The sequence below is a fragment of the Ambystoma mexicanum genome, chromosome 2q, assembly GCF_040938575.1.
Source record: "Ambystoma mexicanum isolate Mex_15411 chromosome 2q, UKY_AmexF1_1, whole genome shotgun sequence".
NCBI lineage: Eukaryota > Metazoa > Chordata > Amphibia > Caudata > Ambystomatidae > Ambystoma > Ambystoma mexicanum.
Genome location: NC_090924.1, coordinates 63,121,668 through 63,133,805, shown reverse-complemented (window position 1 = coordinate 63,133,805; position 12,138 = coordinate 63,121,668). Strand labels below are relative to the sequence as shown.

Genomic DNA, 12,138 nt, shown 5'->3' with positions numbered 1-12,138 from the left:
GCTCTCTGCCCCCTCCTTAGTCCTTTCCTGCACCTTTTCCCCTTCTGTATGTCATTACACTTGACCTTCCTCCCCTCCCCTCCCCTCCCACTCCAAATATGTGCATTTCTTCTATTGGGCTCTAAACACATGAGGGGCAGGTGCCATATGTTAGGGATCCCCACGTGTGTAACGGATCAGCCCCCTCTCGCTGCCCTCGTGGCAAAGGGTTTCTGCAGAGGAAATGTGCTGGGGGGGAGGGGGCAAAGGGGCACATTTGACCGATCCCTATCCGCATTCTGCGGGTGCATTAGTCTGAGTGCCCCTCCTGTTCCATACACGAAAGAAGAGATGAGGGTTGCTCATCTAGACAAGTGGAGTATGGCGGCAAGCCGTGCAGAGGAGATATAGGAATTTGAGGGGAATATTATTCCGAGCCATCCCCTCTGCAGTTCAGAAAAATTCCCAGCGAGATGAACGGGGGAGGGGAGAGGCAGGCCTCTGACACATGGTTTAGTTTCGCAGCATAGAAATGCAGCAGAGCTCATTTTTGCTGCAGAGAATGATGCCTCCCGTTTTTCTGCCTAACGTTTGTTTCCCCTTCTTTCTTGCAAGGACAGGAAGACGCCTGCAAGGACAGAATTTCCTGGGATTCCGGGGAGCATGGGAGCAACTGAACGCTCAAGGAAGCGGGCTGGAAGTGTGATGTGGATGGGAAAGCACTGAGTTGGCTGGAAAGAAGGCCCCGAAGCGCACACCAGTGAGGCCTGAAACGCAGTGTCAACATGGCCTCGTCCCCAGCAAGCCAGCAGCTACTGCAGCACAACACAGAGGTCAGCTGTGATGCTGCGGGGGACAGCCATAGCGTGACAGTGAAGATCAACAGCAAACCGCCACCCTCCTCCATCCCCAAGCACTGCAAGTACAGCATCTCCTCCAGCTGCAGCTCCGGGGAGTCCGGGGTAAAGAGAGGGGGCACCGCCGGACTGCGCAAGAAGAAGAAGTTGCCCCAGCTCTTCGAAAGGGCCAGCTCCAAATGGTGGAACCCCAAGTTTGATTCCAACAACCTGGAGGAGGCCTGCATGGAGAGGTGCTTCCCACAGACGCAGCGGCGTTTTCGTTACGCTGTATTTTACATCATAGTCGCCTGCCTTGTTTGGTGCGTTTATTTTGTGGTCTACATGAGGTCGAACTCTATTGCTCACTTGGTGCCCGCTCTGTGCTTCCTTCTTATCTGCGTTGCCATTTTTGTGTTCACCTTCACTAAAATGTATGCGCGACATTACACTTGGGTGTCCCTGTTGACAACGCTCTTGGTTTTCATGCTGACATTGGCAACCCAAGTACAAGATTTGTCTCAGGGGTCCAAGAGCGGTGATCTTTTCAACCACACCACAACATCCAATGCCACCTGCCTCTCTCAGGTTGGGAGTTTTTCCATTTGCGTGGAAGTTCTCCTTCTGCTGTACTCCGTGATGCATATGCCCCTGTATTTAAGCCTGTTACTTGGACTAGTCTACTCTGTACTTTTTGAAACGTTTGGCTATCAGTTCCGGGACGAGGACTGCTTCACGCCAACGGCAACCAGAGTTGTACATTCAGAGCTGTTGAGCAAGGCCTTACTGCACATCTGCGTTCACGCCATTGGGATCCACTTATTTATAATGTCAGAGGTACGCTCTAGGAGCACCTTCTTGAAAGTGGGACAGTCCATCATGCACGGGAAGGATCTGGAGGTGGAGAAGGCGCTGAAGGAGCGGATGATCCATTCGGTCATGCCCCGGATCATTGCCGATGACCTCATGAAGCAGGGGGACGATGAAAGCGAGAACTCGGTGAAGCGCCACTCGACGTCCAGTCCAAAGAACCGGAAGAAGAAATCTTCCATACAGAAAACACCCATCATCTTCCGCCCATTTAAAATGCAACGGATTGAGCAGGTCAGCATTTTGTTTGCCGACATTGTTGGCTTCACAAAAATGAGTGCCAATAAGTCGGCTCATGCCCTGGTGGGTTTGTTGAATGACCTGTTTGGCCGCTTTGACCGCCTGTGTGAGGACACCAAATGTGAAAAAATCAGCACGCTGGGCGACTGCTACTACTGCGTGGCAGGGTGCCCGGAGCCCAGAGCAGATCATGCCTACTGCTGTATCGAAATGGGCCTTGGTATGATCGAAGCCATTGAGCAATTCTGCCAGGAAAAGAAAGAGATGGTGAACATGAGGGTGGGCGTCCATACTGGCACCGTGCTGTGCGGCATTCTGGGAATGAGGAGGTTTAAATTTGATGTGTGGTCAAATGATGTGAATTTGGCCAACCTTATGGAACAGCTTGGGGTTGCGGGGAAGGTCCATATTTCGGAAGCCACAGCAAAATACTTGGATGACCGCTACATAATGGAGGATAGCCTGGTGGTCGAGCGAGTTGGTCAGATTGTTGTAGCTGAGCAGCTGAAAGGTAGGGGCCAGAAATAGTTTCTAATCTTATGTGTTTCTCTCATGTGTTACCTAATTGTGCATTAAGGAGTAGTTGCTGAGAGGCGTATTGTTACTGGGCATGTCAGAGGCTTATATTGTAAACCTTTAGGTCCCAATTTACAGATTTACAAAAATGTTTTCAGTGTAACTTTCCAATGTTAAAACATTTTAATAAACCAGGCCCTTGGTGTGTTACGATGACTGATAGCATCTGCTCAGTGCCACCGTTTTACCGTTTTGGGGATTGTTCGTGTATTGCAGAAGTCAGGTACCAGTCTACCCCAACCATAACACACACCCAGAACACCTTTCTTTCTCCAGAGACTTATGAAGCATAGGTCAGCAAGATGGCCCAGTGAGCCAAACACTCGCATCAGATGTTTGTGTGCACCCTGCAGTCTCAATCCTGAGTACGGTATGGTTTTACCCCATGAAATCTCTGAGGTAAATACATTGAATAGATTCACTTGGTGTAATGACACATTTACAGTGCTTGAGCCTGGCATGGAAACCTTTATAAAAGTGTGATATTCCCAGAGGGAACATTTCAAATTGCCACTTAATAGCCAGCAATAGAAAAGCGTGCTCTCCACTTCAATTCCGCACCTAGACACGGCACACCTTTTCTTAGTCGCCAATAATACATATCACTAGCCAATGGCCCAGAGCCCTGCATTTATAGTATAACTGTAAGAGAGAGGCCAGCCTCTGGGCCAGTAGTTGTGTCACTTGTTTTTTGTGTTATTCACCTGCCCAAGAGACCAAATGTTAAGGCTTGTGAATATCCAGGATTGCAAACTCATGGCCGCTGATGAGTCGCTCCGCAAGTTCGGACAGAGGTTGGTGTGACATGGCTGAGGGCTACTGCAGCAAGATTTTGGGGCCCAGAGCCTAGCTGCGGCTTTGTTTGGAAAGATTAAAAACTCTGAATTACTAATTTTGCCAAATTAACAACCAAAAGGCAGGTGTGCGATGTCACCTAAGAGCTGGCATGTTCGTAGTCTATTCAGTTTATCCTCACTCGTTTACTTGCTCTTAATCTCTCTGGGTAGTAACTGGTTGAATCTACTTTTCTCTCGTGTGGATTTAAGAAGGAGCAGCCAAGCTGAATAAGATAACAAGCTGTTGGCATTTTGTAAATGATCCTTTAAATTGGGGCTCAAAACGTGCATGGCACCAGCCAATGGTGGGCGACAATGGACTCATGGCGGGTAAGAAATGGTGAGCAGCTGAACAGAAGTAAGGCACCGCCAGGATTGTCGGGTGCCATTTAGGAGCAAACCAGATGTAGACATTGCAAGGCGAAGAAAAATGACCTTGTCTTCTTTGGTAACAGCCCGCCTTCTGTGTACGAGTGTGCCACTGTATGCCTCCTGCTTAGCCACGTTCTAATGAAACGTCAGCCGTTCTCATGAATTCCTGAAAGCCCTTCATGTGCCACCTACCACGGTCCTCGTGTGCGATTAGGCATGACGATGCAGGTGCATAGACCTCATTCTCCTCGCGCCCATAACTTTGTGGCATTGCCTTTACTCTCCTGGCCTTTCTCTCCTCCACACTCCCCAGTGCCCAAAGGGTGTGCAGTTTGCCACCAGTTGAAGCTAATACAAGGAGATGCAACCAATGTCCAAAGGGCGTGCTGTTTGGCACCAGTTCAGGCTGACTGTGGGCTTAACCTTTGTTATTGCATGTACGGGCAAAAGAAAGCATACTATAGATACCATTTTAAATAAACCACAACGACCTCCTAACTTTTTCGGCACTGAAATCAAAGGGATTGGCCTCCCAGCATCATTGCAATTAAAGAAGTACCCAAAATGTAGAAATTGGAGGACAGTTTAGGCTGACGAGAGCAATCTGGGCTAACATTTAACATTTACCAGTGAACCGATGGAGGTATGATCTCATTGCAATACTCTCCATGGGGAATTTGTAACGTTAACATGTCAACTGTGCCGAATATACAATGAAGCGTAGGTCCCTCAGGGATTGCAATTTGTCCTGAGAACGTCCTATATTCTTCCAGCCAAAGCTGCAGGCCTGATGCTGGCTCTGTTCTCCAACTCGCCAAGGAACCAGGTAGGGCCCTCTGCGAAAAGTCTGATGGGCAACTGCACTTAAGAAGGGGGGCTTGCTGTATTTACTGAAACGGTAAACTTAACCCCTTATTTCACTCATTACGCCTGTCTTAAAAACATGTTCAGCATAGCAACATACTCATAGGACTTACCTGCCTCAGTTTTCGGAAGAGTGTCTGCATACTGCTATGTCTATGTAAAAACAGCTCTGTTGTGTGTGTAGATTAGACAAGGTGCTTTTAGTCTCTCTGGGTGGTTGTCGCCCTAAAACCTGGGTCTGCAATATGTGGATTTAAAGCAGTTTTGCCCTACTGCTATCATGATCATCCCCATTGACTTCTGGATATGGCTAATGGGAGTTCTAGTAGTAGATATATTTAGCATTTTACCAGGGGGGACCAGCTTCAAGGCGCTATAATACAAACAAGGGTAAAACAATAAATTGACAGCCAAACACTACAACATGAAACATAAAATTGATTGAACAAGTCGGTCCACAAAATGTGGAAATCAGTCGGGTGCTGTCTTCTGCCCTATAGCATTAGTTGTTGAATCGCAGCATACATTTCCGAGTTCTAAATTCAGCACCCTTACTGTTTCATGGATCGCCCAATATTGGTGTGCACTGCCTAGCAAATCACTCCTTAGTGGTCTTTTGCCTGAGGTACCACTCCTAGTTCGAACCAACCAAATGAATCTGAAGGTGGCAAATTCCTGTTGAAGTTTCCACACCCACACGTTCTTTCTCAGGCGTAAACCAACCCCTTTCTCTGCTGCAGTGCTCGCAGCAGACAAATGGTCCAGTCCTTCTCCTTTCTAGGACGGCTGGACGAAATGTCCTTCCCGGGTTCCATTTGGCGCTGCTGTGTGCCTGGGCCCTTCCCAGCGAAAGTAAGACCAGGCCAGGTGGGAGAATCCATGTTTTGCTTTATTTTATGGGCAGTATAAACTAGGCACCTTGATGTAAAGAAATCTGCCCGTCTAGGTATCCTGCGGCACAAAACCATTAACCGCTTTGAAGTGGATTAAGTTGTCTGACCTGGGAGGTAGGTCAGGGATGCTAGTACGTAGACACCCCGAGGAGGGTTATAGGCGATATAGTATAACGCCCTCCGGATACCACCCTGCGCACTCTCCCTCTTCCCTGCCAAAAAGCAGCCTTTTCGCTCGCAAATGTATCGTTTATTTTGAAAGTCTTGTGACTTAAGAATTCCCTGCATTCCCTAGGGTTGATGTCAGAACTGCGGCCATAGAGGATTGGGGAGTCAGCCTGGCTTTGTCCGGATGTCTTAAGTAGCTCTGACAGCTCACGTGAAACCTGTATTGTGAAGTGTGTGCCTTTTTTTCAAGTGTTCAAACTGCTACTCTGACCAGGTCTCGCTGTGATTGATGGCTGCTTGTCGACCGGGTGCTAAGTCCAGCCGAACCGAATTGATGGTTTCGCCCTTAGTGTTTTTTTTCTTTTTTTTGCTCTGCTCGCGAAAACGATCTTTAACTTTCTCCTGATTGACGGTCTCTTAAAAATTGATCATGTTGTACATCGTTAATGAAATAATTGAGTACTAAATTAGCCACCTTCTGCCAATACCCCTATAACTCTCCAAGCAACCTAGAGCGCGCATGCGTGCTCCTCGAGCGTGGCCTGCATCGCTTCACCCGGAAGCAGCGGCCTTGGAGTGTGTGGGAGTGGGTTCAACTCTAAAATTGGGGGGTTCAAGGAGTTGATAGAGGCCCGGTACTCCTGGGGACTTCATTTGCTCTGATGGAGAGTGCCTCAGCCCCCACCCTGTGTGGAAAGCATTGGCCTTATCCAAATGACGGGAAAGACTTTCTTATTAATGCCCGTGCGGGGAGGTGTCGGGTTGTAACAGGTCGTTTGCTGTGCTCAGGTTAAATCTGCTTCCTATTGTTAAGCTCTCAGCATTTAGGTGTGTATCGTATTAGCTACCCACTCGCCTTGAACAGCTATTTTTCTGGAAACCACCTTGGTGGTAGTTGCTGGTCTACAGTCATCGTGCCTCCGGGACAAGATGTGGCAAACACCTGTACAATCGCTACATTTAAAGCTTTATGTGCTCTGAGCTGCCCCTACTCACATGTCATATGTTTTTTGTGATAGGTGTATAGTGCCTAATGGCTTTTGTCATGCCCTTGACGTGCTTTAGTTTGTCGTGTGAGTTCTTCAGACTGCTGACTGAACATGTATGATAAACAATGGGCCTCATTACACAGAATCCCTTACCGCCTTACTACCAGGTCCCTTCGCGGGTCCCTACCTTAACGGCTGGTTTTGCCAGCCGTTAAGGACGGGACCCGCAAAGGGACCTTGGAGGCAATTACGGTACCGCAATTTGTGGTACCGTAATTACCGCCTTCCCCATTCCCATTGAGCCCTATGGGGCAAAAATGGGAATGGGGAAGTGCCATGGTGTATGGGGAATTACCGCCCCCGCACACCTTGGAATGGGGCGGTAATTCCGCCATTCACCATGGTGGACTCGGTAAAATACCGGCGGCAACCATGGCGCTAATGGCGCCATGGTTACCGCCTTCCGTGTAATGAGGCCCAATGCATTGCTTTTGGGATTGCCCATTGACAATAAGTGCCCATTTTGTCAAAGCTGATGTCCACCCACATGGTACTAGCAGTTTTTATGTGTTGGCTTTTGGGAGCTGTGTGGTTTGCTAGCTGCACCTAATTTGGTGAGGGACTCTACCGTCTAATATGGGATGCTCCACTTAAAGCGAAGCAAACAGCATGCATATAGCAGTCAATGCATAGAGCAGCTGTCTGCAGTTGAGGGCTCTGCACGGCTTTACATATACATTACTTGAGGGGTTGTGGTCTAACGCATACTTTACTTGCTCAAACTCCTCTAAACCTACCTACCTAGCTCATCTTTAATTATAGTGCTTTGAAGATGCTTTAGGGCGTTTTGTCCTATGCAAGCAGCCAAACCAACTTAGTGTACTTTAGGCCCTGCCTCGTTTTTCTTTCCTTCTGGTGTTTCTCACACCCGCCTCTTCCCTTCTTTTCGACTATAGCACTTTATATACCCTCTGGCGTCTGGTAAAAACATAAACATACACCCCCATATGACCAGTCTGAAATAAATCCCTTCCTATGGGGACTTTTGGAAAGCGTACACAGAAGCCATAGCATACATGGCTTGGAGACCATACAAATGGCAGCAGTGTGCAGTAAGGCAGCATAACCTATGGAAAACGCATTTTGGTAAAAATATGCCTTTGAGGGAATACATATATTTTTCAACACAATGTGCTTTCGACTGTTTGGAAAATATCTGCACTTTTAGTGGTATTTGACGTCATCATAATATTCAATTAAAAGAATGTAAATGTTATTCCATTTGAACAGAGACCGTTTTTGGTCGGCTGTAAATCTCATCAAAATGCAAGGCCAATACAATGCCGTAGAAAGCGTCACTTATTGCAGGCACACAAACAGCGACCCCAAGCAAAGAGGCAGATCCTCTCTCCCAGACAAAGCAAGGGGAGCGCGCTCTCGACGCTTGCTTGGTGGGTTCATGAGAAGAGCATGCTGATGGTGCATGGCACAGGCCAGGAGTCAAGTCCTAAAAAAAAAGTGGGGGGGACTCATTAACATACCAATTGAATGTGGTGTCAGCAGACATTAGCATATCAAGGTGCCCTCTGAAAAAAGAGGGCGGGGGACTTGTGAAAGCAAAGGGGGGTCTGGGAGTCTCTCTACTAGCACGAACACGGCCCACTGACCTGTTCTTGGGTGGATGGCCCCTGGGAGAGTCTCAAGCAAGTCTTTAGCTCACTGTCCCTTTCACAGAGGAAAAATATTCCCGCATATCAGTCTTTGCCCTGCCCACGGGCAGTCCAGCACCGAAATGCTAGGCAATTCCCTTCTGAACAAGAGTACCAACAGCAACTCCATACACGTGTTTCAGCATTGTTGGGCATCATCAGTGAGGTGGAGCTGTGCCTCTCTGAGAACAGTGAGCAAGGGGTCCACGTCTAGATTCCCCTGGTAACTTATGGTGAGACCCAAAGTTACTTAATATGCAAATCAAAAGGGGGTCTGGAGGTCTCTCTACCAGCACGAACACGGCTCATTGACCTGTTCTTGGGTGGATGGCCCCTGGGAGAGTCTCAACCAAGTCTTTAGCTCACTGTCCCTTTCACAGAGGAAAAATATCCCCGCATATCAGTCTTTGTCCTGCCCACGGGCAGTCCAGCACCGAAATGCTAGGCAATTCTTCAATTCTTCAATTGCCTAGCATTTCGGTGCTGGACTGCCCATAAGCAGGACAAAGACTGATATGCGGGGAAATTTCTTATCTCAAAATTTTTTTTAAAATCTATTTATTTCTTATTTTCAACATGGTACAACAAAAACAACAGAATCTACATCTTAGGTCATTGAGTTACAAACGACACAATAGCTTAAGACAATAATTATAATAGAATTGCAAATCGTATGTATTGTAAACAAAACAAGGAAACCCTTCATGAAGAACTGTGGGGAAGCTTTGTTGATCTTTTGGGTAATGCGGGATTGAGTTATGAAGTGGAGTGAAATGGTTTACTTTCAGGTACTGTGGATGTTGGGGAGGGTTGTGTTGGTTATGTGGTTTGCTTTGTGTAGTTTTACTTGTCTGTTGACATTTGTTTAGTCATATGGTTATGTTTTGGGTTAGCTCTAGTTAATTATTGTAGAATTTAGAGTTACAATCATCTTTTTTTTTTTAAACAAATGGTCCTGCGAATGTTTGTTGGGTGGTGGGTTAGGGTAATAAATAAGCTAGAAGGGGGACTAGGTTAGGATTGCAGCGTTCTCCCCCTGCATACCTTTGTGGTAAAATGTCCTACAGATAAAAAAGGATGAATGAATTCTCCCTCCATTAAAAAATCTCGAGGGTATCACATAGAACCCCTTTACTCTGTCAATTGCCACTGTATTGGCCTGCAGGCGCTGAGGCTTGTCCGATGGAAGAAAAAAGCTATACAATTTGAACATCCCCAGGGAATTTCACGTTTAGTTTGGTGCCTTGTTTGGTCCAACCCTTTTGTTTGTCCTTCATTAAAAGAATTAGGAAAATAGAGGCAAATGGAAGTAGAGTGGAAATTCTGCTTAGTTTTCAAGTTGAAACGTTGCATTTGCTTGTCGGAAATCGGGTGTCTTTTGGTATGTACGTACAGAGTCGGCTTTTCCGCCTGACTTGAGTTGGCGCTGTGTACAGTGGTTTGGCGAACATTCACCTCATTAAAGCAGTGAAGGTAAAATCATTTTGGGTGAAAAAGCCCTAATTAATTGGATCACAATGGTCAATCAATTTCAGAATGTTGCATTTCCGTTCAGGTGGGAAATGACACGTTCACTGAGAAGCCTTGGCGTGAACCTGTGGCAAGTATATGGCAGCATCGGAAGATTTCAATTGTAGCCAATCTGCGGTTCCCTTCATTGCAATTCGGTTTGAGTTGGACTTGAGCACGCTGAAAGTTATAGGGATGGATCAATGTTTAGCATTTTATAATAAACTTTTAACTCCGTGTCCGAATACTCTGTATGAAGATTTAGGTTTCCTGGTGGTGACAGGAGCAGAGAAGGTGATGAACAGCTTTACTGATTTATGTAATACGATATTTGCCTAACAGGTACGGACTTGAGAGATAATCCTGATAGGTTAAAGCAGGTACTTTACCAACATGATTGGTGCGTAACTGTTGATAAATATCATGGGTTTGCTTCTTTTATCTAGCCATTTAAGACATGAGCATAAACGTTTAGGTGCTTTAGCGCCTTACTTGAAGATCTTTCCATGTTGTAAAGAAAGGTCCGATTTCACGATGTTTAGGTGGAATTTATTCTTGACCAATGACATTCTATCAAGATGTAAAGAAATTGACCTGCAGGACACATACTGTAGATTATGTAAAAACAATTATGAGTAGGAATCCCCGAAGCATCAGTCGGACTTCATATCTAGGTTCTTATACGAAACATTGTGATTTAGTTGAAAAGGATAGATTTTGGAGGAGATGCTTGAATGGTCCTCCGACCTCACTTGCCCTAGCAGTGTTGGGTTTTTTAAATCACTTGAAACTTGAAGTTACAATGGGATGATACCATATTTTGAGTTTTATTATGTATATGCCTTTTTAGTTAAAAAATGTGTTTTCCTTTAAAAATTGCGTTTATGCCATTTTAGTCAAAATACATTTTTTCTCTGTCTCTTTTTTGAAGAAATGCATGAAATTGTAAGTATCATAAATGTATTTTAAAGTTTTGAATGCTGTTTGTAAATGTTAGTGTTTTATATATAGCTATACATGTATCGTGTTACGTATTGTTAAGGTTGAATCTGCAGTTTTAAGTAATGTACAAAAGAAAAATGATAGTCATTAATCTTATGTGTCTTGATGTGATTTTCTTTTTTTGATAACATTTTTTTTGTTGATCTAATCCCGACTGATGGCATCTTAGATTTGTTGGAAATGTGTTAATAGTAGACTGGTTGATACTGCTAACAGTCTGAGTAATTTACAGCAAGCCCTTAAACTCGTTATAAATGGGCAGAGCAATGGCAGAAAAGCAGGACAATCGATCAGGGATATCCGATATGCTAGCACATGTTCGGCCCTGCTGGATTGGTTGGGTGAGCAGTTTCCGTTATTTGCCCAAGGTGGCCACAATATGAGTAAACGAATGGAGAGTTTTTTAATGCACAGTTGGTTCCACTTGGTTGCACATCCATAGCTTTGCTAAGATTTTGGCGAGCAAACACTTCACTGGGTGTCTGTTTGCATTTCTTTACAGTCCACAAGGGCACGTAGCGCAACTCTGCAGTAGTGCCTGCCCACATGTCTCCCGGGCAGGGTTGTTGACCAAGGTAGTTGTTCATGTTGACTTGGCAGGCCATCGATATGATTATGTAAGCAGAAGGTCTTCCCTTTAAGCGTTTTTTACACTCGCAACAAAGAGCACAATTTGTCATTTTCAAGTGTTCTGTAGGACTTCTGATACTGTTAACAGGGCACACAGTTTATTATTTTACCCAGTTCCACTTATTTTAGTGGCTCTACACAACTAATCTGCAGTCGTTTCTGATATCCGATACCCACTGTGCAAGTGTTCCTATGCTCCGGACATCGTCCCAGTCAAGGCCTTCTCTTTGTCAGAGCTTGTTCTTTGGGGGACACTATATGCACATCAATGGCATAAGTAAGATTTGTAGCTGCCCAATAGTCGTTTTTTTAATTTAACTATAAATATGGATACGTTTCTTCAGGTGCCGGGAAAGGTATGTAGAGACAAGAATGGTTTTCAGAATACAAATGGGTGGAAGTGTAATGTGTTACCAGAAGATGGCTTATGTTATTTTACGTTACTGGGATTTCTATCATGCGGCGCTGCCATTGCCATATTTCCAGATGCTCTGGCGGATTTGAAAGAGAGTGGGCTGGATAAGGTTGGCGGAGAGAGAGGGTCAAAAGGCAAGATCGCTTTGCTGCTGGGTTGATGCATGCAGTTTCAAAGACCCAGGTTCAGTGTGCAGGTCTCTTTCTTGGTGGTCTATCTGGAGGGCATAGAGGCACTTGGCTCCAGGTGG

The 12,138-nt window shown here is 45.7% G+C and overlaps 1 protein-coding gene across 4 annotated transcripts in view; it reads left to right on the top strand.

The window, feature by feature from the left end:
- Positions 1–12,138, top strand: part of ADCY9 (adenylate cyclase 9) — a 725,821-nt gene that overhangs the window by 985 nt on the left and 712,698 nt on the right. For 2 of the 4 annotated variants that reach the window (XM_069646827.1, XM_069646829.1), the window contains exon 2: positions 600–2,436. In XM_069646827.1, the coding sequence (XP_069502928.1) occupies positions 765–2,436 (1,672 nt within the window). In that variant the 5' untranslated portion in view covers positions 600–764. Of the gene's footprint in view, positions 1–594; positions 2,437–12,138 lie in introns of all 4 variants that reach the window. The other 2 variants (XM_069646826.1, XM_069646828.1) reach the window with 1 other exon arrangement.